Below are 26,757 nucleotides of genomic sequence, written 5' to 3' on the forward strand. Positions count from 1 at the left end.
CCCTAGGGTTTTTACTGTTCGTGAAGTATATGCTTTGTTAACCGCCATCGCATAACAGCCCTGAGACCATGGAAAAATTTTTGAATATATCTTGGTACAAGTACTGGAATGGTACATAATTTTGACTGATCACATATAATTCAACAGTTTGGTTCTTGAAATGTCAATAGACATTAAAAAGACAAACTAAAACTCTTAAATCGGTGAAAATGATGGGTTAACACTATTTCAAACATAAAAACAACAGAACAAAATTAATGTCAATGTATTCACAGCCAAGTGCATTAATTGTTGCCTATGCATTTATGTAGTCCTACCTTTGCAACTGGTATAGGAACATATTACTCAATATAAACAAATTATGAAAAATTTTTACAGTCATTATCAGAGAAAACATTAAATTGTAATTCAATATCTGGAAAGTAGACACAGACTTCATGACCACATCTGCCATAGGTAGATATGTATTCTCTTCAGACAGAACCCTATTTTGGTCATACCAAAAGAGACTGTGATTACTCGTCTCAGGCACCCTATTCTGGGTGGTATTACTTGTTTCCTGCTTATAATGCTTGTCTGGTATAACATAGCAAAATTTCAAGTAAGTGTTTTTAAGTTCATGTTCTTATTCTTGCATGACAAACATCTATATTATCCACTGCAATGGGAAACAATCAACAGAGTGAAGATTTCAGGGACTTCGAATTTTTCACAAACATCTCTCCATTTGAATCTACACAAAACAATGTCTCAAAGAAAAAACTAAAGTGAATCAGATGGCAGCAAGAAGTATTTTATGGTAAACAAATCAGCAGTATATGATGAAGCTGAGTGGAATTTCTCTCTTGATGATAAGAACTGAGGATGAAAGATTACATAAGAGATTCTGTCAACTTCAATTTTTGATCGAAGTTTTCACATTGAACGGGGGTTTCAGCTGATTATTGCTATTAAGCAATTTTGAAGATGACTAACTAATACATACAGGGCGTTTCAAAAAGAAAGAGCAGATTTCAAACATTTATTTCTCAAAAACTACAAATGATAGAAACACAATTCCAACGTTTCTTGTCAGAGAAAGGTTCAAAGTTTTTCAATGGTCCGCGCAGAAGTTCCATGCAAATCCGCAGTGGCGCTGGCGTTTGTTTGTAGGAAAATGGCGACGACACCACAGGAACGATCATTTTGTGTGCTGCAATTTGCAAAGTTAGAGTCCATTGTTGGTGTGCAACGTGCATTCCGCCGTCAATTCAACAAACAGCCGCCTCGTCATAAGCAAATTTATGAGTGGCATCACAGATTCGTAGAAGATGGTTGCATCTGCAAGCGAAAAAGCACGGGTCGTCCACGCACATCGGATGAAAATGTCGAGCGTGTCCGTGCAGCTTACGAAAGGAGCCCTAGAAAATCCACGGCACGGGCAAGTCACGAACTAAACATGTCTAAAACAACGGTATGGCGCGTTCTGAGTAACCGTCTGCACATGAAGCCGTACAAACTGCAGTTATTGCAAGCATTGCGTCCTGACGACCACAACAAAAGGTTCGAATTTTCAACTGCAATTCTACAGGACATGGAAGAGGACAATTTTGCCGAACGATTAATTTTTTCAGATGAATCAACGTTTCACATTTCTGGTAAAGTTAATCGGCATAACGTACGAATTTGGGCGAGTGAAACTCCGAGGGACGTTATTCAACATGAAAGAGACTCACCAAAGGTTAACGTCTTTTGTGCAATTTCGGTAAACAAAGTTTATGGACCTTTCTTTTTCATGGAGAAAACTATCACAGGAACCATTTACCTGGACATGTTAGAAAACTGGCTATTTCCTCAACTTCAGGAAGATTCAAATCACTTCATCTTCATGCAAGATGGCGCCCCACCACACTTCTCTGAACCTGTACGACGGTACCTAAATAACACCATTCCAGGACGGTGGATTGGAAGAGCAGGAGCACAAGATCAATGTCATCGTCTGTGGCCTCCCAGGTCACCAGACCTTACTCCCTGCGATTTTTATTTGTGGGGGTACATAAAGGACTGTGTTTATGTCCCACCTATGCCCGCTACTCTTCAAGAGGTACGACATCGAATTGTTGCGGCCGTGAATTCGGTAACTAAAGACCAGTTGCGTCGTGTGTGGCAAGAAATGAGATACCGGTTTGATATTTGTCGTGTAACAAATGGTGCTCATATTGAGGTACAGTTTTGATATTTGTTGTGTAACATTTGGTACTCATATTGAGTGAAGGACCGTTGGAATTGTGTTTCTATCATTTGTAGTTTTTGAGAAATAAATGTTTGAAATCTGCTCTTTCTTTTTGAAACGCCCTGTATATATTGTAAGGAAAGATTGAAAGAATGTAATTAATACATAACAATAAATAATTACATGGGTAGTGCAGAATATTTCTGTTGAAGACAAGAGGCAGTACATATGTTTGGTAACATGATGGGTTCCTCTGTCAACATGCAATTCAATAAGTAGCTTGAATCCTATAATTTCAACACCATGGAGAAAACTGTATCATTATATTCATGCTTATCTTACACACTTTGCCTTTCAGTTCTGTAATTGATGTGTACAAATGTTTAATTATTCTGTGAGGTTGGTTAATGTACAGGCACAGTAGCATTTTCCTAGTTTGCTGTCTGTTTCAGCTTGGAGTAAGAGAAGATTTTTAGCCTTGTCTCTGCATTTAAGCAGTTGTTCCTTCTGCAATTCACACATGATTGGAATGGGAGGGAAGCCTTTGTGTGGTAGCATGCTAAGTATCCTTTACCTTGCACTTTACAGTCTTTGCAGAATATGTATGTATTGGCGATCTCTTAGATACCATCAGTTATGATATTTAAATTCCCCAATTTTTAATGGCATTGGGCATTAGTAAGTGTTTTCTGGGATATATGTTAGAATTTGTAATTACTGATTTTGTCCCTGGTGAGGGGTTCCAGATGTATAGAAAAGCCACACAAATATAGCTTGAAACTATGCCGTATCAATCATGCAAGTTCTACCAAATGCTCATGCTGAAGAGCACATTGTCAACATTTCCTCCCTGACAGCTGTAATGAGGCTTGGTGTCAAAATAAATGTTCCATACAGAGTAGAAATTATGAAAAATTCACTGACATATCTTTGAAGGTATGGTGTTGATTGTGCAATAGAAGGATAAAAGAGATGTATATTTATTGTCAAAGGGCATAAGGCAACATTCAGAGGAAACGGTTAAAGCATGATGCAATTCTACTAAAGTCATTTCAAATAACGTACATAATTCACACAAGGAAGAGAAGGGTGAGGTAGGAGGAGGCCTGGAACACTGGATGACACTGAAAATAGATGAAATTATCAGCAAATTAAGAAAGAGGCACAGGACAAAATCAGATGAAATACAGGGAGATGACATCTGAGGTCAACATCTGAAATATAATGTGTTTCAGTATGCAGCAGGAAAGTGGGCATGGAACCTACTTATGAGCACAACAAATTCAGTTTTTGCAGAGTTTTTAACACAAAAGTAACATGCACTTAGATAAAAAAAGAACACAAGTAATTTATATGAACTGAAAAAAATCTCATACAACAAACAAAATTTGGTCCTCGAAGGTCCATGTCAAGACAGCAATCTATCTTTCAAAGAGAAAGGCACTGTTCATAGAGGATGCATCTCAAAAGTGAAAATTATTTTTAGGGTATACAAACAAGTTAAATCAGCACATTTGAATTTTGTAAGCAAGGCTTTGTATCACAGAATCAGGTGACTGCTGTCCATTACACAATACTTCTTCCAGCAAAAAAGCCATTGTTGGTAACTGAATTTTGGCTCACCCACTTTATCTCTACATTTAACTTCTGCTGACTAATGCAACTTGCGAAGTCAAAGCTAAATTTTAATGTGAAATTTTATATCTATTCTTTTTCAAGTTTTAGTTACTGAGGAAGTGGATTATACAGTAAGTAAATAGAGGATGTACATACAAACATTTAGAACTGTTTGATTAAAATGCTGATATATGAGCAAAGGAGAGGAAGATGTTGAAAATGAAGTTATTTTATTCTCCTAAACTGAAATGTGCACTTTGGAGTGGGAAAATGAAAACCATGTGCCAGACAGACATGCCCCCAGATACTTGTCTTCCACAGGCGACACAGTTATCTGAGCAAGTAATTTGTAATTACTCAAAGTTCCAAACTTTCAGTGCCTCTATCTCATTTTTACAAACCCCAAAGTGAGTGTGTTGCATGCTGGTTTCCCAAGTTGAAAAACTTGTTTGAAGTGCTATTTCTTAAGCAAAATTTTCTCTCTGCAATATATGTGCAGGAACACTTAGGTGGAGTTTGCAGAAATATGGAGAATATACTGGCTGAATGAAGCTTTCACTTGTCTATGAGCCATATTTGGATAATAGATCTGTATTTTGAGTTCTGATTTGGTGCTCAATTTTAATCTGCCACAAATGATTATTTTATTCTTATTCAGCTATTTCACACAGATACGGCAAAATACTACAAACATACTGCATGGCTTAGTATATTTACACTGAGATAACCTTTAACCCATTTTATGTAATAAAACCAATAACATATTGATTCAGTTTGACACACTGTCAAGAAATGTAACTTAATTGAAGCAAAAAAAAATCTATTTATCAATTTAGATAAAAAGTTAAATGACTTCTTAATATATAACTACAACGTAAAAGAAAGAGAGAAATTGTTATTAACAGATTGTCAGGTACTCAGAACATATAAATGAGACTAATTTTGACAGAAACCATTTTACTGAATTTCTAGAAATGGAAGACAAACATACATTTTTCTAAATGTACATTGACATCAGTCTATGGCTTATCTTTAAAAATTATCACTGATAAAAATGTACTGCTTGCAAGAGGATGCACTTCCAAGAGCTGCAGAATGCTATGCAGTGCAATAAGGCAGTTCTGCTCAAATTACAGTCATTTTATTAAATTGAAATGTGTATCACTAATTAGACACAATAAATATCTCACTTTGTACACAGGTCTCCTACATACATTAATTGATCAACTGGTAACCGTATGAATTTGTTTTTAATTAATAAGTGTAAAAAACATATGCAGCGCTACAATAGAATAAAGAACTAAAATAATTGTTCAGTATAAATAATATAGTAGAGGCAAGTAAATAAAAGATAGACTAAAGAGAAATTGCGAGAGAATTACTTTCGATAGTTGTAACAAACTGATTAAATAAGGATTCACCAAAAATTTTCAAATAAACAGATTCAAATAAGAAATGACTATGATTTGTTATCACTATTTCACTCATAAAAAGTCAAAGAATATGCTACAACTACTAAACAATTTGCAGAAGTAACTTAATGACTGATGGCCCACTAATCAATAGTGATATATTACAAACTTTGATATATACTTATTACAAAGATACTGATATTACATTTAACAACATTTAAAAAATTAAGGCAAGGCATGGAAAAAAATGGAAGCTGACAAGAAATGTGATTTCATGTTCTAGAATCTGTTGACACTGAGCACAGTTAAAACTTAACTAATGCCCAGGTTTTATTATACTTCACCAACAAAACCAACTTACTGGGTCAATGAAAGGGAAAGCATGCCATATGAGTAGAATATGTGAACATCACAGAGACATAAATGGAAGAAATGCTCAGCAAGGAGGAGAGGAACAATAGTACATTACACCACAAACATCTACTGGAGGAAATAGAACAACAAATGTTGAATCATTCCGGAGAAGATAAGCAGTAATTTCTTCTCTTGCCTGTAGTAAAGAACTATTTATAACCATACTGTAAAAGAAGGCTATTCTCAATGAAGCAGTTAAGAAGTATGTCCAACTTATATCCAAACACCTTATCTTGCTTTCACATTATAATTAGTGGGCATGACACAAAAAATATGCTAGGGAATAAGATTTATTACAACTGGTTGACTGAATGTTTCCAAGAACTACTCTATTTTAGCTACAACACTGACAGAAAAGTATACAAACAGAAAGAAGAACAAAAATCAGAACAAAGAAATTTTTGTAAGTTCATGGCTTACAAAAATCAAAATTAAATATTTAAGTAAAACATTCACCTTTCTCAGTTCCTGTGACAATTCCTTTACAGCAATACCTCACACCTGATGTAATGTACAGATATGGTAGGGAGAAATTCAACACAACCCAAAAAAATCCTTAGATATTGGTTCTTTTACACAGACAGACATTCCTAACGTCTAAGTCATGCTTTTTGTAGAATTTATTTCATGCTGAAACAGAACCAACAGTACTCATATCCAAACTAACAAAATTAACAACTATATTCCAGAACAGCAGGAACTCTGTGGATTACACATAAAAACTGCAAACTTTGCAGAGATCCACTTACCCTAAAAACAATCACATTGTCTCCATCACATTCCACAAAATCCTGAAAGTGACACACAAATATCCATCATGTGGAAAACCACCAATATGTGCACCATGTTTAGCAAAATGCGTAATTTTAAATTTAAAGATCTTTTCATCAAACACCATTTATGTCTGTCATTTACCTAACAATGAACACATTCGTACACAATATTCCATTAGCTGTATAGTAAACAAATTATTTGTTGTTTTCTCCATTTTCTGAGCACTTTATGTACAACTGGTGGCAGTGGAATTAGCACATATAGCCCTTGGATGTATTTACAATAAAACAATAATTTGTGCATAGCTGCTTTTTAAAACTGTATACAGATGAAACAATGTTTCTCTGAAAGCATGTCTTGAGACAAAATAAACACAATTTTCCATTACTGGACAGCAGTCAACACATTAAATACACATTTGTAATATATTTGTACAAAAGCAAAAATCCACAAATAGCAAGCACAAAAGGACAACAGTTCACTTTCAAATGAGTTGTGTAAAATATAGCTGTAAATATCCTCCTGCAGGGGAGTGCAAGCAGTTCTAGACACACAGTCTGTAATGTACTATGTACAGAAGTTACTGTTTCCCTGTTTTTGTGAACCACTGGCTGCTGTCAGCAAGTGTCATCATCTTCACATACATCAAGGAAAACATCAAATGCTTCACGGTTGCAATTGCCATCGGAATTGAAGACATATTTATGGAACGTGCCATCCAAGCACACAGCTGAAACATTTGGTAGTGAGCATCATTAACATCACAAAACAGCAAATAAACACTAAAACTTTGATTAATACTGCACACAATTGCAAGAAAAATAATTTTGTTCTGTCTGTTTAACTTTTTACATCTACTTAACAGCCTGGACTGTGTTTAAGGAATATGTGTCAGTTATCAAATTCTTCCCCTGAGCTTCAAATATTCTAGTATATTCAATATTTTATGACATTCAAAAGCGATTATTACACTTCCAGTTAAAAGGGTCATTCTTAAAACACAGTCCCAGGAAAAAGACTGAGCAATACAGGGAAACTACTTAATGAGAGTGTAAGCCTAAAAAGCACACCATGGGAGAAAAAGTTACTAGCATTTGCAGTAATACATTTGTAAGAAGCCAATACCAGTCTTCTCCCACGTCACTAGTTTCGGGGCCATGGTCAGAAAAGGCATTTTCAAAGTTAAAACATATCTTGTTATGTCATTGGAGTGTGCTAGTAAAAAGAAATGTTTCTGGAAGGGGGCTGGAGTGGCAGGATGGGGGAGACATGAGAGGCTGGTTGTGTGTAGGAGGGTCCAGCCATGAAAAGGGAACTGTGGGGAGGGGGGACCAGAAACAGAGCTTTAATAGTGACCATTCTCAAGTGGAATGACAAAATATATCCTCCAATAAAACTTTTTTTTCCATTCATTCGTTTATATTCAGTTTATTTGTTTCAACTAAGCATGCATCACACACTTGTGCTGAGTAATGTTAAGAGAATCTTCTATTAGTAACCCCAACATACTTAGTCCTACCAATATCACAATGTTTGCAGATGACACAAGTATAGTGACAGCCAGCAATACCTCCACTGACGTAGAGTTAAATACCAACCAAGCACTTGAAAATGCTCTGAACTGGTTCATGGCAAATTCTCTAGCAATAAACCTCAGCAAAACAAATGACATGCAGTTCCAATCCAGTTACATAAGCCCAGAAGAGATTAACATTGCACACGAGAGCCAACAGTTACAGAGTGTTCAGTGCACAAAGTTCCTAGGCGTTCACATAGATAACCGGCTCAACTGAGAATTCCACATACAGCAAACACTAAAAAAGCTTAGCTCAGCAACATTTGCCATCCGAATAATCTCCAAAATTGGAGACATCAACGTATCAAGGTCTGCATATTTTGGCGACTTTCATTCAGTGATGTGCTATGGAGTAATCTTTTGGGGCAACTCACCACTTTCAAAAAAAATTTTTGTAAGCCAGAAAAAAGTAGTCCAAATTATATGTAGTGTCCCTCCAAGAACCTCATGTCAAAATCTTTTTAAACAGTTAGGTATATTAACCACTACCTCACAATATCTCCTCTCACTCATGGCTTTCACTCTTCTCAATTCCTCTGAATATGAAACAAATGAGGCATACCATCATTATAACACCAGATGGAAAGGTGATATGCACTGTGAACGGAAAAATCTCTCTCTGGTACAAAAAGGGGTTAAGTACACAAGTACAAAAACCTTTAACGCACTCCCGAGTAATATAAAGTTTCTAAAAGAAAAGAAAATGCTGTTAAAAAAAAAAAGCTAAAGGAATTCCTACTGGAAAAATGTTTCTACTCTTTAGATGAATTCTTCAACAGAGATAAATAATTTGAGTAGTAATTCAGATTATTTCCTTTGTCATTGTTATCTGTATTGTTTTTTTATCACTATTGTATTTTTTATATTGTATTGTATTGTTTATTTATTATCTTGATTATATTAGTGTATTGTACCAGCTTTGAATCATTCATCTATCATGTGTAATATACCAGTATGTATGTATTGTATGATATCTATATTGTATCTGCTTTGACTCCTTCCACATCCATGCGTAATCACGCATTACTGGATCTATGGAATATGTATCTCAAATAAAATAAAATAGTATCATAGCTTTCTACAACTGTTTCATTTAGATTAATATTAGCCACACAATGTAAGAACTTAGTAGTATGTTTAGAACATTGCTCTAAAAGTATGGTAACAACTCTGTTGTAAGCACACTGGACAAAAACTTAGTCACCAACAGGTGACATCACGAAAAAATCGTGTGACTCTCAACACTGCTCCTTGATAATGGCCTCAGTTCAAAGAGGGTAGTATTTCTTCAGGTACGCCTTGTCGAGCCAAGCCCATTGGTGATTAAGATCTCATAGGCCTATCAAACCGTGTGGGTACTATGTACTGCATTTGACCTGCTTTTCTAATTAATCCCGGACATTTTCTACAGGATTTAGCAGGGTGTGATAGGATGCCAGAGTGTTTACCAAACTAGGGACATGTGCACGCAGCTCTGTGAAGATGGCTGCTGTCATCTTGCAAGATAAGATTATTCACAGCATATTCATCACAAAGATGTAGAATATTGAAATAAATATCCTGGTTCATGTTCACAGTAATCTGAATGAATGCGCCCAGGCCATGGTATGACAGCCATCCCAAAGTTACCATCCAGTTTCCATGCCGTTTTGCCAATTAAGAATGTGCAGCTTTATGTGCTCCTGCAAGTGGCTGAATCCAGTTCCCATCACAATGTTCACTCAGAAACTGGTCAAGATGGACACGCATTCACTGAGGTATTGATTCCTGTCAGGTTTGAAACCAAGGTGTGACACTCTTCTCTGGTCCCTGTCTGTTATGATCTTTTTACGACCACTGCTGAGTGAGCAGTACACCATTCCTTACAGGAATGTTGGAAAGTACACCTTGATTCACCACTATTGCTGCTTTTGCCATGCTATCACATATCAAAATCATACCGTCTAACTGTGCTGATTGCACACAACTGACTAGCACATTCATCTCACTTCACAGCAATTACTTATGTCTGGAGTGAACATTCACAGACTACCTAGGACCAGTTCTAAATCATCTACAGTTCCCAGAAGACACCAGGGTGCTTTTTTTAAAGTGAGGGGGAGACTAATATTTTGTTCAGTGAGCTGACTATGAAAATGTTCCGCAAAATTAAAACACTAAAGTCGATTACAATACTTGCTAGGTGAACAGTGAACACTATGCTTGTTTTATAGCAGAAATAGGAACTAAGTACGAGGTATGTTTAGAAAGTACATGCACTCATGTACTAGATCATCATCATCAACTTCTTCTTCTTCTTCTTCTTCTTCTAAGAAAAAGTGTGTGTAACACAAAATTACAGGATGTTGATAAACTTGTCGACTATTTCTTCACAGGATCACCGTCCTCTCCTGTGCATGTCTTGAGTCCTGGCACAATCATCTTTATGTCCTCCTCAAAGTACTCTCCCACCTGCTCCTATCCCACTTCAGAGCCCCTTTTTGCACCCGCTCATTGGTTGAAAATTTAGTTCCACTTGTGTGCACCTTAAGGGAGGAGAAAAGATAATGATTTGAAGGCAGCAAGTTAGGGGAATTATTCCACACCTGCGATGCTGGAGCGCAACTGTACGGCACACCACAGAAATCGCAAGACACTAGCACCGCAGAGGCCTCCACTCTCTGATGTGCACGCAGCCTCTCTGTAGTGCACTCTAGCCGATGGCTTACAGAGTCAGGCACAGCCAGCTTCATGCTCAGTCGTACGTTGACATTCAGCCTATGCGCCTCAGACTAGTAGTGCAGCCACTCCATGGCAAGTATTTTCCTGCACCAGTATTCTTGTATTCTTGTGTTTGTGCAGCCACTCCATGGCAAGTATTTTCCTGCACCAGTATTCTTGTATTCTTGTGTTTGTTGTTATCTGTGTGTTCTTTTAGTTAAAACACACTGGCAACGAGTAGGGTTGTTTTTCTCGCGATTTGCTGTGTGGTTGCTTTTTTTCATTTTGTTGGGACATTTTTCTTGTTGCGACATGGAAGCTCAGCTTAAAATGTTGGGGCAACAACAGACCAAACACTGTATGGTCACGCAACAGGCTGTGCCGCCACTGCCCTCCCCCCCTTTGTCTCCAGCTATGTTTACTCCTCTGCTTCCATCGTATGATGAGGCAATGGAAGATTGTGCATTATTTTTGTAAGGGATTTCTCCCATCTTGTATCAGGTATTGCGGCAGTTAACCCTATTGCAGGGACCTTCTTCATTTTCTTTTGACAATTTATGCTTATTTTTATGTTCCTACGATTGCCACCACATACGCATCATGGCCGCTAGTGTTGAATTCTACCAATGCAAGAAACAGGCCCATCAGTCTAATCGTGCCTGGGACACAGCTCTCCACAGCTTTAGTCACAATTGCCGTATTCTCATGTCCAAATCAAAAGAGTTGTACACGGATGTCACGGTTCGTGAAGTCATCATCAGCTCCACCACATTTAAGGAAGTCTGACGATGGCCACCCTTCCCTTGACCAGGTGTTGTCACATCCATTGCCCAGTTGTATCAGGTCTTGCATTCTGCTAGTCAATAGCTGTAAGCATGGTGCGATGTCACTGTGGTGCAGGGTGGTCTGCCTGCATTCACTGTGACTGGGGAGGACAGCATAGTGGTGCTGCAAGCTGGCAGGTCCGGCGGCTTCCACGCAGCACCTAAACGAGAGTTCCAGCTGCTGCCTCCTGTTTGCCTTTTCTAGTCTCACCACTTCCCGAATGATGATGAGGACAACACAAACACCCAGTCCTCAGGCAGAAAAAATCCCAAACTCTAGTCTTCTGCTCTCAAGTCCAGGCAAAACTGGACCGACTCACTCGTCTCTCATCTATGGTTCCCAGTCCCCTCCTCTAGATCATGGCCCACACCCCTTGCTATCATTGTGAAACCCTCTGGAAAACTGTGATTTTGTGGTGATTTTTAAAGTCACTGTGAATTCATGGTCCACGATTGACACATACCCACTGTCATGTTCGGAAGAGCTGTTCACACACTTAGCAGGGGGTTAGTTCTTCTCCAAACTCGATCTTTCCAAATCATATCACCAGTCACCCTTGGATGAGTAGTCAAACTGTATCAACGTTCTTAATACGCCTTTCAGCTTGTATCAATACCAATGGTCAATGTTTGATATGGCAAGTGCCCCCGCAATTTTTCAACACTATCTGGCACAGGTCATATCCACTATTCCACCCCGTTTCAGATTCTTGGACGACACTGTCGTTACCAGGCATGATATGAGCCATCACCTGCACAATCTCTGGGCTCTTTTTGAAAATCTTTAGGCTGTGGGTCTGCATAACAAAGTCTAAAATGATCCAACTCTCTCCCGAGTATCTGTGCCACACCATATCACAACAGGGCATCCAACCCTTGGTGAATCTGGTCAAGGCCATTATGGATCTGTCACATCCCTTGTCATTGTACAAAACTGCCAATTACCACTGGTGTCCACTGTTGCGTACCTTCTCTATCTCCTCCTCTGCAAGGGTGCTTCCTTTGTTAGGTCTCCAGCGTGCAACTAGGCCTTTTCCATGCTCAAGGAGCACCTCAGGTTGGCACCACGTCTAGTTACTTTTGATCCTAACAAACCACTGGTTTTGCGTATGGAAACCTCACAGTTCTTGCAAATCAGAATGCAAACAACTCGGAGCAGCCACTGGCTTTTGCATCGAAAACTCTCAGTCCAGCACAGGTTCACTACTCTCAGGTCGAGGAGGAGGCCCTGGCAATTGGGTATGCGGTCACAAAATTTCACACGTTCTTGTATGGCACCAAATTTGAACTCATTACAGACCACAAGCCTTTAGTTTCACTATTCAGTACATCTGTCTGGATTCCCAATAAAGTGGCCCACAGGTTGCAGCAGTGGGTCTCATTCCTCTCCAAATACTGCTACAACATCCATTTGTGCCCCACAGGGTGCCATGCCAACTTAGACATCTTATTCAGACTGCCCCCGTCAGTCCGGACCGAGAGTTTGGTTGAGAGGAGCTTGTGTATTTTCATTTGGTTGTCGCCTCTCACCACGTCATCACTAGTACCCAGGTCACCAAGGCCACAGCGTCTGACCCTGCCCTGAAGCAGGTCATCCACCTCACCCAGAAGGTTTGGCTGTCTTGTCCTCTGGGCCAAACATCCAATCTGCTTCATTACTACTATGTCTTGCATCAACACTCTCGGTCTTTGAGGGGCTCCTCCCCCTCTCCATGGATGACACAGCTCCCAGGGTGATCACTCCCAGGATATTGTGGTGGGAGGTCTTACAGCTGTGCCACGAGGGTCATTGGGGTGTTTCCCGCACCAAAGCCTTGACTCACACATATGTGTACTGGCCAGGCATTGACTGGGAACTGGACTATTTGGTTACTGTGAGTCCCCAGTGTGCTAGTCAACAGGTGGTTCAGATGGCTTCGTTTTCCCCGCAGTCTCCATCAAAAAAGCCCTGGAAATGCGCTCATGTGGATTTTGCAAGTCTATTTCTGACTGTGTTCTGGCTGATTGTCATTGACATGTTCTCCATACACGGTTCAATGTTCTTCACCAGTACTATAGTTACTATTCTGTCTCTTTCTAATTTTTTTTTCTGTTGAAAATCTCATGGCTACTACCATTTCGATAATGGACTTCAGTTCCTGTCCCATGCATATCACGATTTCTGCATGCAATCGGGCATTCGCCATGTTCACTACCCTCCCTTCCACCTCCAATCTAACAGGCAAGGTGACTGCATGGTTCACACCTTCAAGACCAAAAGAGGAAGTATCTGCAGGACTTTACTGCTTAGGAGGCATTACTGTTTTTTTCTGATGGCCTACTGGACAACCGCTATTGGTTCCCGTACCCCTGGCAAGCTTCTCCACAGGTGCCAACTGTGGACGCTGCTCCATCTCCTCCATTTGGATTCTTGCTCATCATCATTGTGTTCACCTGTGCCACACTTCCCGCCAGGTATGGCAGTCTGGGCTCGTGGTTTTGGTCGGCATACCTGCTGGTTACTGGCGACCATCACGTGTCTGAATGGCCGCCTTGTCTACACTCTCGGGAGAGGAGACCAGGAGGTACAGCACCATCAAAATCACCTCTGCGTCCAGGTGGGCACCCACCCACCCATTCCTGCCACACCACTGCCTTTGCCAGTGCATTGGTTGCTGGTTGGCGTCTATTCAATAGTGTTCTAGTCTCAATTTCTACTTGTGTCAGTTCTATTCGATGAGCCTTCAACAACACAGCCACTGTCAGCAGCTCTGGTGACCCTCCAGCTGGTAGACACGTAGACACGCCTCCTGCTATTTCAATGTATCCTGTCGTGGAGCTGCCTCCAACTCCCCCGGCACCACCGGATGCCACTATGAATCCTGGCTTAGAATGCCTGTTACCAGTCCTGTCAGCTCATACTCCCATCCCACAGGGGGGTACGTGGGCATTCCTCAAGTCCAGTTGCACCCATATTCCAAGTTCTCTACTGACTGGGAATTGCTGTTCCATCTCGCCTGTCGGGCCTCCATGGACATGGGTACCATCTCCAATCGTGACCATCCATTCCTTGCCCAGGAATAAGCAATGCCCCACCCCCAAGGGGGGAGGAATGCAGTGACCCATGTCAGATTCCACACCAGTGATTTGGTCACGCAGCTGTACAGCACGCCACAGAAATTGCAAGGTGCTAGCCCTGGCAGAGGCCTCCACTCTCGGATGTGCATGCAGCCTCTCCACAGTGCACTCTACCAGCCGACTGACAGCTTACCGTATTTACTCGAATCTAAGCCGCACTCGAATCTAAGCCGCACCTGAAAAATGAGACTCGAAATCAAGGAAAAAAAATTTTCCTGAAACTAAGCCTCACCTGAAATTTGAGACTCGAAATTCAAGGGGAGAGAAAAGTTTTAGGCCGCACCTCCAAATCGAAACACAGTTGGTCTATTGTAATATGAGACACAATTTAGGTAGAATAAATGACGATACAGCTACAGTAGTTTGGTTCGGGTCGTAAGCTTAGCAATTAAGCTTTAGCAGGTAGCCATTGCTATGCGTCAGGCGTGCTTCATCTGGTTTGAATCGGTTGCTTATTTTTCTTTGATGTGATAAGTGCCGTTCTCTTTGTTATAGGTGTTTACGTCACTCTGGCTCAAAATGCATTATTGTACTGTGTCATGCATTGTTTGTCGCATTCTGATAATAAGTGTTTACGACCTGTCGCCGCTCGCGGCATGGCTTGCTTTTGTGTATGCTACCGCCGCTTACAATAAAGAAAAGAGAGGAATTGTCTCATCAGCGAAACAATTGCAAGAGACTGCTATTTGTTGTTACTTACACTGCTGCTTTCTTTGATAATGGTCAACTAGAACCAAATGATAGACTGCGTATGATAGATGTTCTGAACGAGAGTTTAGCTAAAATTTTTCTCCGTTTGAAAATCTTTGCAGACACCTCTTTTGTACACTACATTCTGCACAGAAATTAGAGTCATCTTAGATTTAAAAATGAAGTCAATTGCCGTGCTTCATTTCTGATTGTATCACTATTAGGCATAAGAATAATACGAATATAAACATGACATGATATGTATATTCTCCTGCATTTGCTGCTGCCTCACACTAGTTTCGTAGGTTATTAGGCAGACAGGATTTAAATGAGATAGCAGCAAACACGAAAGAATACATGGCAAAATGTTTATATTCGTATTATTCTTATGTTGAAGAGAATACTGCATGTGATTCGCAATTCATAAAAGATCCTATTAGCAACCATCTCTTCTCACAGGTAGGAAAAAATTCAGAGCGCAGAGTTGGCCATATTGACAAACATCCCAAATAGTCATGCCAGTCGGATTTTCGTAGTACATTGAAATGCTGCTATATTCGAAGATGAGCAACACGGCATTTGTATTTACTTCGTTGGATAATGTATGAAAATGCAGTGGTCGAAACTCGGGGCGGAGAAAAAAAGCTCGTCTTACACCCTTCTTTTTTTAAATTTATTTACTGACGCAGAGGTTTTGGCGCCAGTATTTATCTCTGTGTCTGCAAAGCATGCCTGTGTAGCGCTACATATATTCGACGGCAGAAGATAGTTGTGGCGGCACCTACCAACATTTTTCAGAACTGCCACTTACTTTGCACTTGATTCCAAGCCGCAGGCAGTTTTTTGGATTACAAAAAGTGCGGCTTAGATTCGAGTAAATACGGTACACTGTCAGGCCCAGCCAGCTTCACTCTCAGTCGTATGCTGAAATCCAGCCTAAGTATGTCAGACCAGTAAAGCACCCACTTCATGGCACAGTAATCACAAGGTAAAGAAACACACACTGTTACCTTGCAGTGCAAGCAAAAACACAGTGCAAGAATAAAAAATGATCATGAAAAGTGATCACGAAAAATACTTTCATGGTAAGCCACAACTTGCTGCCAACATCATTAATTTTACCTACAATGAGAACAACAAAGGTATGAGAGTTCCAACAGAGAAGTTGATAGGAAATGCAAACAAATGGTGGAAATTGAAACCTGAGTAGGTCAATGTGTGCAAATTGCGGAAGGATGGACACAATGTCAACTGAGGTGGTATTGAAGTACCTAACCCAAAGCAAAAGAAATAAAATGTGCACAACAAATATTTCACTGATGATATATTAGACAATTTTTTTGGGATTATGACCAATACAAAGTAAACTGTTCCTGCAAAAACTTCACAGTTTATGTCACACAAGACAGGACTCAAGGACAGCAAAGAAACCCAGAGAAAACTGTTGCACCTATGGGATTTGATTTTAAAAGGTGTCTGAATAAACGCATCATGATTTATTTTTCATACACACCACACTGTGAATAAATGTTGAAAAGTACAGTGTCTGACAAGTATTGTCAAAAACCAGTGTCATGCAATTTTTGACTGCTATCAATGTAGAATTTCATTCTGTGGTCATTTTTCCTTTATGAATATAACATGAAAACTTCAGTCTATCAAACAGAAATGAACAGAAAAAATTAAAAATATACAGTGACAAGGAAAGCCAAACTTCTGGCATTAATTAAGGGACACAAACCTTCTCATCTTTACTACACTGACAATATTTTGCAAGAAAATGGTTCCCTACCTACTTCTGTTGTGTCATCTAGACTTGAATCCTACAGAATTTGTCTGTAACCTTGTAAAGAATGAGAGCCACACCCTTAATACATCAAGCATATCATTCTCTAACCCAAATAAACAAAAGCTCAAGCTTTTGCTGCTAATACATGTATATTGTTTGTGCCTGGTGCAATCCTTTCAATGTAACATTAATGCAGTGAACTGCAGCATGTCAATTTTGCTGCCTTTGCCTCATAAGGCTGGGAGAACTGCCTTCCAGGTATTGGTTGCCTAGATTCTAATCCATGACCTCGGCATAACCAGTAGACCACAAAACAGCCAAAACAGTGTGTGATGACTACTGGAGGAAAGATACTGGCCTGAGCTGCTGGATTTGGTGGTTGAGTACATGTGAGTTGTGCTTGCTTGTGTGTGAGAATGGTGAGTATTTTTCTATTTTTCTTTTGTTGATGAAGGCTGTGGCCAAAAGCTTTGCATAAGTGTCTCAACTGTGCCGGTCTGCAACTTAACATATCTTCTTTATGATAAACAGCAATCTGCCTTTTCCTACATTGCTTATATATTTTTTCCTGTTCTTTTTCAAAATGGATATTTCATTCAATGACATGTAAAAACGTGTAGCATGTGACAGCACTCCACGTGCATGAGTACTTCAGTTTATATTATTGCTACAACCCCGGTCTGCTTCTCAGGTGTAAACGCGACAGTGGTACCACCATGACCAAGTAACCAGTTTGTTTTGCTAAGTTATAATTTGCTCTGGGTTATCAATAAAGTTGTAAAGACTGGTGGGACACACAAACATTCAAACAATACCTGGAGAAGAAGTTGTTAAGTATTCTAATAACATACCAATACCAGCACTTGTGAACATGTTTTTACAATTTACAGGACTATTATCCTACAGAGACAATACACCATTTAACAATTTTTGCACATTTCCATACAGCGCTACTTACCTACAACAGATGTACGTGATCCAAAGGCACAGATACAGGCACATTCAGGGGGTACTGTGAAATTGGCGAGTGCCCACTGTGATTCTACGTAATTACCGAGGAAGCCCATTTTGGAGAAACTGTCCATTAAAATAAACAACACTTATATTAGTATTTTTTTCAGTTGGATACAAATTGCTTCTCTTATTAAACATTGTAATTCAGAATGAATCTTACTTAACAATGTTCTACATCAACCCTTTATTACATGACAACTTTTGGTTTACTGTACCATACCCTTGGCCATCTGGCAGAAACTGGCTCAGGAAAACTAAACTTAACTACATAATTTTTCTACCAATCACACTCCTATTTTCAACAGTGAAAAATCCAAGATGGAATTTAACAATATCATGAGCAGAGTTGCTGAGTTGCAGGTAGGAACAACAAAAAGGACTGTCACAAATAAATAAAGTTTTTTGGCCAGTAAGGCCTTCATCAAACACACACACACACACACACACACACACACACACACACACACAGCTGCAGCGTGGTTTCAGTTGCCTGAGACTGCAGTTCTGCATGTGAGTTTCGTTAGCATGAGTGTGTGTGTGTGTGTGTGTGTGTGTGTGTGTGTGTGTGTGTGTGTTTTTAATAAAGGCCTTACCGGCCAAAAGCTTTATTTATTTGTGACAGTATTTTTGTTGTGTTTATCTGCGACTCAGCATCTCTGCTATATGGTGAGTGGCAACTTTCCTTTTCATAATATTGTTACACTCGTATTTTAGTTATATTGTAAAGTCCTGGGTGGGCCCCTTGTCTGGTTGAGGTTTATTAGTTATATCTCTACCATATGGAACAAGAGCCAATACACCATATCCTTCATGAAAGCCTCAGTAATTTGTCTCTTGCACTGTCCGAAGTTTCTCTTGAAACGTTCCCAGATGTAGGATTGGATCATATTGTCCACACTGATAATATTTCCATGAGGCAGCTGCTCATTAACCAAGGTGAAACTATGGCTAGCTGTCGCGACTCACCAGTTTATACACTGGTTCAATAGAAAAAAAGATGGCACTGAGAGGTGAAGCTGTAATGTCATCGCTTGGGACATTGACACCTAGAACCCTGTCAGAGAAGTGAGCTAGCAGGCCCCGCATGCACAGTGCAGGAGAGGTAGACTCTTAATGAATGTGCACGGGCAACGTGCCCAACTCGAATGTCTTGGTTTTGATTCTCCTTCAGTGTCATTCCACAGAATTTGTCTGTCTTTGGTCGATGATTCCTTAGTGCCATAAATGCTTATGTAAATGCTTTGTTGAGTTGAAAATCTGTGTGTGCATGTTAATTAAGTTATTAGCTGTATGTATTTCAACTGCTTCAACCAGCACAACTCAAGAGAATTCAGAAGGAACGGAGAACTCAATTAGGATGTTTTTCTTGCCTTCTGTTGGCAGTGTGTCCTTAAAATCAACAGCATCTTAGTGCAAATAATGCTGGGTTCCATAATAGATGATCTAGGTCTAAGAAGACCAGAAATAAATATGATCCCATGTCAGTGTGGAAAACGATACATTGGCCAGACACATTGCTCTGTTAAAGGCAAATGCAAGCAACACAGATGTCACAGAAGACTAGGTAAACTAGAAAAATCTGCTGTATTAATACAGGACATGGCATTAATACAGAGAGAAAGAGCCTTGCCCACCTCCATGTACTGGGACCACATCATTAATGAAGCACTCAAAATATTTACAGGTAACAAGTTAATTAACAGGAACAGATTTTCAACTCAAAAAAGCATGTAAAAATATATTCAGTGAGATAACACTGATGGGAAATCGAAGCCAGGACATCTAAGTCAAGCATCAACACCTCGCCTGTGTGAATAGCTAGGGTCCATGGCTTACAGCTGAATCTTCCCATGCCACACGAGAGATCCATGATTCGATTTTCAGACATGGGATCTGAAAGTCAATGTCCTCTACAATGACATTATAGTTTCATCTCTTGGTGCCTACACTTTTCAAGTAAAGCAGTGAATAAATTGGTGAGCAACAACTGCTAGTCACAGTTGCACTGGAAGAAAACTGGGTCCTGCCTCTTGGAAATATTATGTAGTTTCTTCTATGATATATCTGCACATGCACCTGATTCTGTCCATTCTCAGGACTTCTTGAACTATATTTTATCAAGCCCTGAAATGAAAAATATCAATCTGAAAGTAGTATTCCACCATGCATCCATTCTATGTAATATCCTGGTCCATGCTTATGTCACACCAAATCCCAACTCCTTGGCATATGGATCAAGCGTATGTGGAAGTTTCGCATATATATGGAATTCCCCTCTTCTTCTTAAAATCCGCAAATACACGTGGTTTCTTTCTTCAGCTCAGGAAGGCAAACCTAAAGTTAATTTTTTGAAATGCTCAGCTTCTGAGAGTTCCTTCGAAAAAATATTTATACGTACATTCAGGTTGTGTGCCCAGCAAACATTTCCAAAAAAACAAGACCAGCCAATCGTTTTGCAACATCACTGTGACATCAAATAAAATGGCCCATAGTTAGAAAGTAGATTAGAAATAGGGTAACAGCACTTTACTGCAAGTGGACTGCTGTCGAATTGTGAGTTACTGTACATCTCTTTCACTGCCTTTACATTGACACTATGGTGAATAAATGCTGTGTATGAGGCAGTACTTGCAACCATCAGGCTGCAAAAAAGACACCATGGCCATGATAATGCGCTTTTGTGTGTGTAGGGGGGGGGGGGGGGGGGGAGGGGTCAGGGGGCAGGGGTTGAGTGTGTGAATGTGTGTACTTTATATCAGAAAAAGAACCAGAGCTCAAAAGCTAGTGAAGACTGTTTCCTGCTGCATGTGTCTCTGTGTGTCAGAACAATGTATGAACCATACTATCTGTGAATGGAACAGAAAATGGGGACAAATAATACCAACACACATTGTACTTGAAACTGCCCACCATGCTGAGGCTTGGAGAGTCCAGATGTAAATGTCAATTTAGCTACCACTTTGGCAACAAACTTCCAGCTCAAGACAGCAAGCTATTCCAACATCCCAATGCATTTGTATTGATCTCTTATGACAGGAGTTTTCATTTATTGTAATTACTCATTGTTGTCAACTACGAACCAACACTTCCTTAAGGGGGGACGTTGATGAAATTGAGCAAAAATGCCAATTTTCGATTTATTTTTTATTTGTTAGTACAACTCTTGGACAATAAGTTCCCAAAGTTTCAATGTTGAAATTGCATACGAAGTGCCTGAAAATTAATTAAAACTGTGACACGGCCTCCCTGCCACGCCCAACTTTTGAAGTAGCACTTCAATACCAGCTCAGTGAATAACAATTCTGTGTAATACTTTCAACCAAATGTGTGTGGAATACATCTAGAAGACCGTGATACATACTCTTTGGTTTTATAGATCATCTTTGGCCAATCCTGCACTTCTCAGAAAGTGTGTTCATGGTAAAACTCAAAATCCAAAAGTGTGTCTAAATTCACACACTAAAAACACATTTGCATCTGCTAGTTGTCAGAATTGTAACTTAAGGTGCAGTTATTGTAGTTAATGATGAAATGTTGGGAGGATGAAGGTATTAGAAAGAGCAGGCCTCAAGATAGGAAATTTTACTCAAGACACCTGAGAAAAATAGATTTACAGCACGTCTCTGCAGCTGAAAAGTCAGTGGAAGACTTGGTAAAGGAAAGAAGACAGACGACAAGAAACCAGAAGAGAAGCCTTGAAGGGAAAGATGATCCAGAGTACAAATGTGGTGCCTTCTGAGGAAGTGATATAAGGAAAAAAAGTTAGGTTGAACTTTAAATTGCATTTCCTGAAAAGTTTGTTTTTTAAAGTTTATGTACCTTTTCCTCAGATTCTATGAATGCTAGAATTATGATATTTTGTACACACATTTCTGTAAACCTAATAAGCATTGTCTATTGCAAGCTGAAATATGGGGCAAAGTGCTTGGAATTTTGCGTGAATTTAAAATTGTATTTGTGGAATTATAATTAAAAAATTATGAAAATTCTCCTATTTGACATATTCCAAAAACCTCATGAGAGAAGTTTACAACATGTAAAGAGATGTATCTGAGAATTTTTTGTAGAAATCTCTTTCTAAGAAAAAGGAACATACATTATTTTTTGAATATATATAAAACAAAGATGATGTGACTTACCAAACGAAAGCGCTGGCACGTCGATAGACACACAAACAAACACAAACATACACACAAAATTCAAGCTTTCGCAACAAACTCTTGCCTCATCAGGAAAGAGGGAAGGAGAGGGAAAGACGAAAGGATGTGGGTTTTAAGGGAGAGGGTAAGGAGTCATTCCAATCCCGGGAGCGGAAAGACTTACCTTAGGGGGAAAAAAGGACAGGTATACACTCGCACACACACTCATATCCATCCGCACATACACACACACAAGCAGACATTTGTAAAGGCAAAGAGTTTGGGCAGAGATGTCAGTCGAGGTGGAAGTGCAGAGGCAAAGATGTTGTTGAATGACAGGTGAGGTATGAGTGGCGGCAACTTGAAATTAGCGGAGATTGAGGCCTGGTGGATAACGGGAAGAGAGGATATATTGAAGAGCAAGTTCCCATCTCCGGAGTTCGGATAGGTTGGCGTTAGTGGGAAGTATCCAGATAACCCGGACGGTGTAACACTGTGCCAAGATGTGCTGGCCGTGCACCAAGGCATGTTTAGCCACAGGGTGATCCTCATTACCAACAAACACTGTCTGCCTGTGTCCATTCATGCGAATGGACAGTTTGTTGCTGGTCATTCTCACATAGAATGTGTCACAGTGTAGGCAGGTCAGTTGGTAAATCACGTGGGTGCTTTCACACGTGGCTCTGCCTTTGATCGTGTACACCTTCCGGGTTACAGGACTGGAGTATGTTTTTAGGTATATTTTTCCCACGTGGAATGTTTCCCTCTATTAATTCATATATATATATATATTCAAAAAATTTTGAATATATATTCAAAAAATTTTGAATATATATTCAAAAAATTTTCTCAGGCTTGTCTGACATTTGGCATAACCCCCAAAGGCCTCACACTTAAAGTTCCCATCTCTGGCTGCAACCCTTCTTTCCATCAGTCCCTATACCAGTTCCAAACTGAACAATCCATTGCCCTCACCCACCTAATCCTTCACCTACACATCAACTCAGCCAATGAACACACCCGTCAACTCCTATCCTTAATAAAAGTCCTCAATCTTTCCTCTCCCACATCCACACCAGCTATTCAGAGCATCCTCCTACAGGCCAACCGCAAATTAGAACAGCATGCCACCCTTCACCTCAAAAAACTATCCAATCTCCTGGTCTTCCACCTCCAGAAAGGCAACTCACTCACCCTTCACAACCTTTCCAGCAAACCTCAACCACCTCTCATTGCACACAAACCCTGTCTCTCCCATCTACTCAGTCTCCCACTTCCAGCTCCACTCCCTCCAAACCCTCAAAATTCCAATCAACACAATCTGGCACCACAACACCCTAATTCAGTAGTTAACCTTTCCTCCAAACCTCTCGCCCAATCCGAAACCTCTGTCCTATCCAAAGGCCTCATCTTCAGCCCCACTCCCAGATTCAACCAAACAGCCCTCGTCAAAGATTTACTGTCCTACACTCGTACTCTCTGCTGGAAGTATCACTTTGCCACGAAGAAAAATGATCCTAATCCTACCCCTAATGATCCAACTCCCCAAGACACTATCCAAATTGAACCCTGCCTGGAACAGTTCCGTCCTCCGTCACAGCGGAACCCACCTCCTCTTCCTCAAAATCACCCTCTCCAAACCTTCCAGGAATTTCTGACTTCCAGCCTTGCCTCTCAATCCTTCTTAAAAAACCTTAATCCTACTCCCAACATCACCACTGCTGAAGCCCAGGCTATCCGTGATCTGAAGGCTGACCGGTCCATCGTCATTCTTCCGGCGGACAAGGGTTCCACGACCGTGGTAGTTGATCGTCGGGAGTATGTGGCTGAGGGACTGCGTCAGCTTTCAGACAACACCACATACAAAGTTTGCCAAGGTAATCCCATTCCCGATGTCCAGGCGGAGCTTCAAGGAATCCTCAGAACCTTAGGCCCCCTACAAAACCTTTCACCTGACTCCATCAACCTCCTGACCACCGACACCCTGCACCCCTACCGTCTACCTTCTTCCTAAAATTCACAAACCAAATCATTCCGGCCGCCCCATTGTAGCTGGTTACCAAGCCCCCACAGAACGTATCTCTGCCTACGTAGATCAACACCTTCAACCCATTACGTGCAGTCTCCCATCCTTCATCAAAGACACCAACCACTTTCTCGAATGCCTGGAATCCTTACCCAATCCGTTACCCCCAGAAACCATCATTGTAACCATTGATGCCACTTCCTTATACACAAATATCCCGCACATCCAGGGCCTCGCTGCGATGGAGCACTTCCTTTCACGCCGATCACCTGCCACCCTACCTAAAACCTCTTTCCTCATTACCTTAGCCACCAGCTTCATCCTGACCCACAACTTCTTCACTTTTGAAGGTCAGACATACCAACAAGTAAAGGGAACAGCCATGGGTACCAGGATGGCCCCTTCGTACGCCAACCTATTCATGGGTCGCTTAGAGGAAGCCTTCTTGGTTACCCAGGCCTGCCAACCCAAAGTTTGGTACAGATTTATTGATGACATCTTCATGATCTGGACTCACAGTGAAGAAGAACTCCAGAATTTCCTCTCCAGCCTCTACTCCTTTGGTTCCACCAGATTCACCTGGTCCTACTCCAAATCCCATGCCATTTTCCTTGATGTTGACCTCCACCTGTCCAATGGCCAGCTTCACACATCCGTCCACATCAAACCCACCAACAAGCAACAGTACCTCCATTACGACAGCTGCCACCCATTCCACATCAAACGGTCCCTTCCCTACAGCCTAGGTCTTCGTGGCAAACGAATCTGCTCCAGTCCGGAATCCCTGAACCATTACACCAACAACTTGACAACAGCTTTCGCATCCCACAACTACCCTCCCGACCTGGTACAGAAGCAAATAACCAGAGCATTTTTCCTCATCCTCTCAAACCCAGAACCTCCCACAGAAGAACCACAAAAGTGCCCCACTTGTGACAGGATACTTTCCGGGACTGGATCAGATTCTGAATGTGGCTCTCCAGCAGGGATACGACTTCCTCAAATCCTGCCCTGAAATGAGATCCATCCTTCATGAAATCCTCCCCACTCCACCAAGAGTGTCTTTCCGCCGTCCACCTAACCTTCGTAACCTCTTAGTCCATCCCTATGAAATCCCCAAACCACCTTCCCTACCCTCTGGCTCCTATCCTTGTAACCGCCCCCGGTGTAAAACCTGTCCCATGCACCCTCCCACCACCACCTACTCCAGTCCTGTAACCCGGAAAGTGTACACGATCAAAGGCAGAGCCACATGTGGAAGCACCCACGTGATTTACCAACTGACCTGCCTACACTGTGACGCATTCTATGTGAGAATGACCAGCAACAAACTGTCCATTCGCATGAGTGGACACAGGCAGACAGTGTTTGTTGGTAATGAGGATCACCCTGTGGCTAAACATGCCTTGGTGCACGGCCAGCACATCTTGGCACAGTGTTACACCGTCCGGGTTATCTGGATACTTCCCACTAACGCCAACCTATCCGAACTCCGGAGGTGGGAACTTGCTCTTCAATATATCCTCTCTTCCCGTTATCCACCAGGCCTCAATCTCCGCTAATTTCAAGTTGCCGCCACTCATACCTCACCTGTCATTCAACAACATCTTTGCCTCTGCACTTCCACCGCGACTGACATCTCTGCCCAAACTCTTTGCCTTTACAAATGTCTGCTTGTGTCTGTGTATGTGCGGATGGATATGAGTGTGTGTGCGAGTGTATACCTGTCCTTTTTTCCCCCTAAGGTAAGTCTTTCCGCTCCCGGGATTGGAATGACTCCTTACCCTCTCCCTTAAAACCCACATCCTTTCGTCTTTCCCTCTCCTTCCCTCTTTCCTGATGAGGCAAGAGTTTGTTGCGAAAGCTTGAATTTTGTGTGTGTGTTTGTGTGTCTATCAGCATACCAACGCTTTCGTTTGGTAAGTTACATTATCCTTGTTTTCAGATATATTTTTCCCACGTGGAATGTTTCCCTCTATTTTATATAGACACACACACATCAAAGGATTTTTATATGTACATGTGTTACTTTCATGTAAAGTGTGGTACAAAATTTCATTGCCATATCTCCAAAACTGTGGATTTGGTGCATTTTTGAAATAGTGTGTGTTTTTCATCGTCCCCCCTTAAAGACAACGTCTTAAGTGAAAGCAAATAAAATAGACAACAACAAGGTAATGCTCTACACAGTTTGTATCAACTGAACTGCGGGACTTCCTCTTGGTGTACAGTTCAAATCCACATATGTTGTAAAAATATACACACATACGAATGTATGTATGTACGAGTGTTCCACATCTCCTCCTAAACCACAGGATCAATTTCAACCATATTTGGTACACATATCGCTTACTGTCAGGCAACAATCGCTGTGAGGTAAGAAACACCTACACACCATAGTTCAGAAGATATAACATCATAAATAATGAGACATGTGAGAAACTGTCACAGCA

General features: G+C 40.7%; 1 protein-coding gene across 1 annotated transcript in view; it reads right to left on the minus strand.

Annotated features, from left to right (window-relative positions):
• Window positions 1-4,794: 4,794 nt before the first annotated feature.
• LOC126412274 (WD repeat domain phosphoinositide-interacting protein 4-like) overlaps window positions 4,795-26,757 on the minus strand; it is a 40,104-nt gene continuing 18,141 nt past the window's right edge. The window contains exons 7-8 of the mRNA XM_050081781.1: window positions 18,084-18,202; window positions 4,795-7,159 (exon numbers count right to left, since the gene is read on the minus strand). Of these exons, the coding sequence (XP_049937738.1) occupies window positions 7,047-7,159; window positions 18,084-18,202 (232 nt within the window). The 3' untranslated portion in view covers window positions 4,795-7,046. The remainder of the gene's footprint in view (window positions 7,160-18,083; window positions 18,203-26,757) is intronic.

This window comes from Schistocerca serialis, chromosome 7, assembly GCF_023864345.2.
Source record: "Schistocerca serialis cubense isolate TAMUIC-IGC-003099 chromosome 7, iqSchSeri2.2, whole genome shotgun sequence".
NCBI lineage: Eukaryota > Metazoa > Arthropoda > Insecta > Orthoptera > Acrididae > Schistocerca > Schistocerca serialis.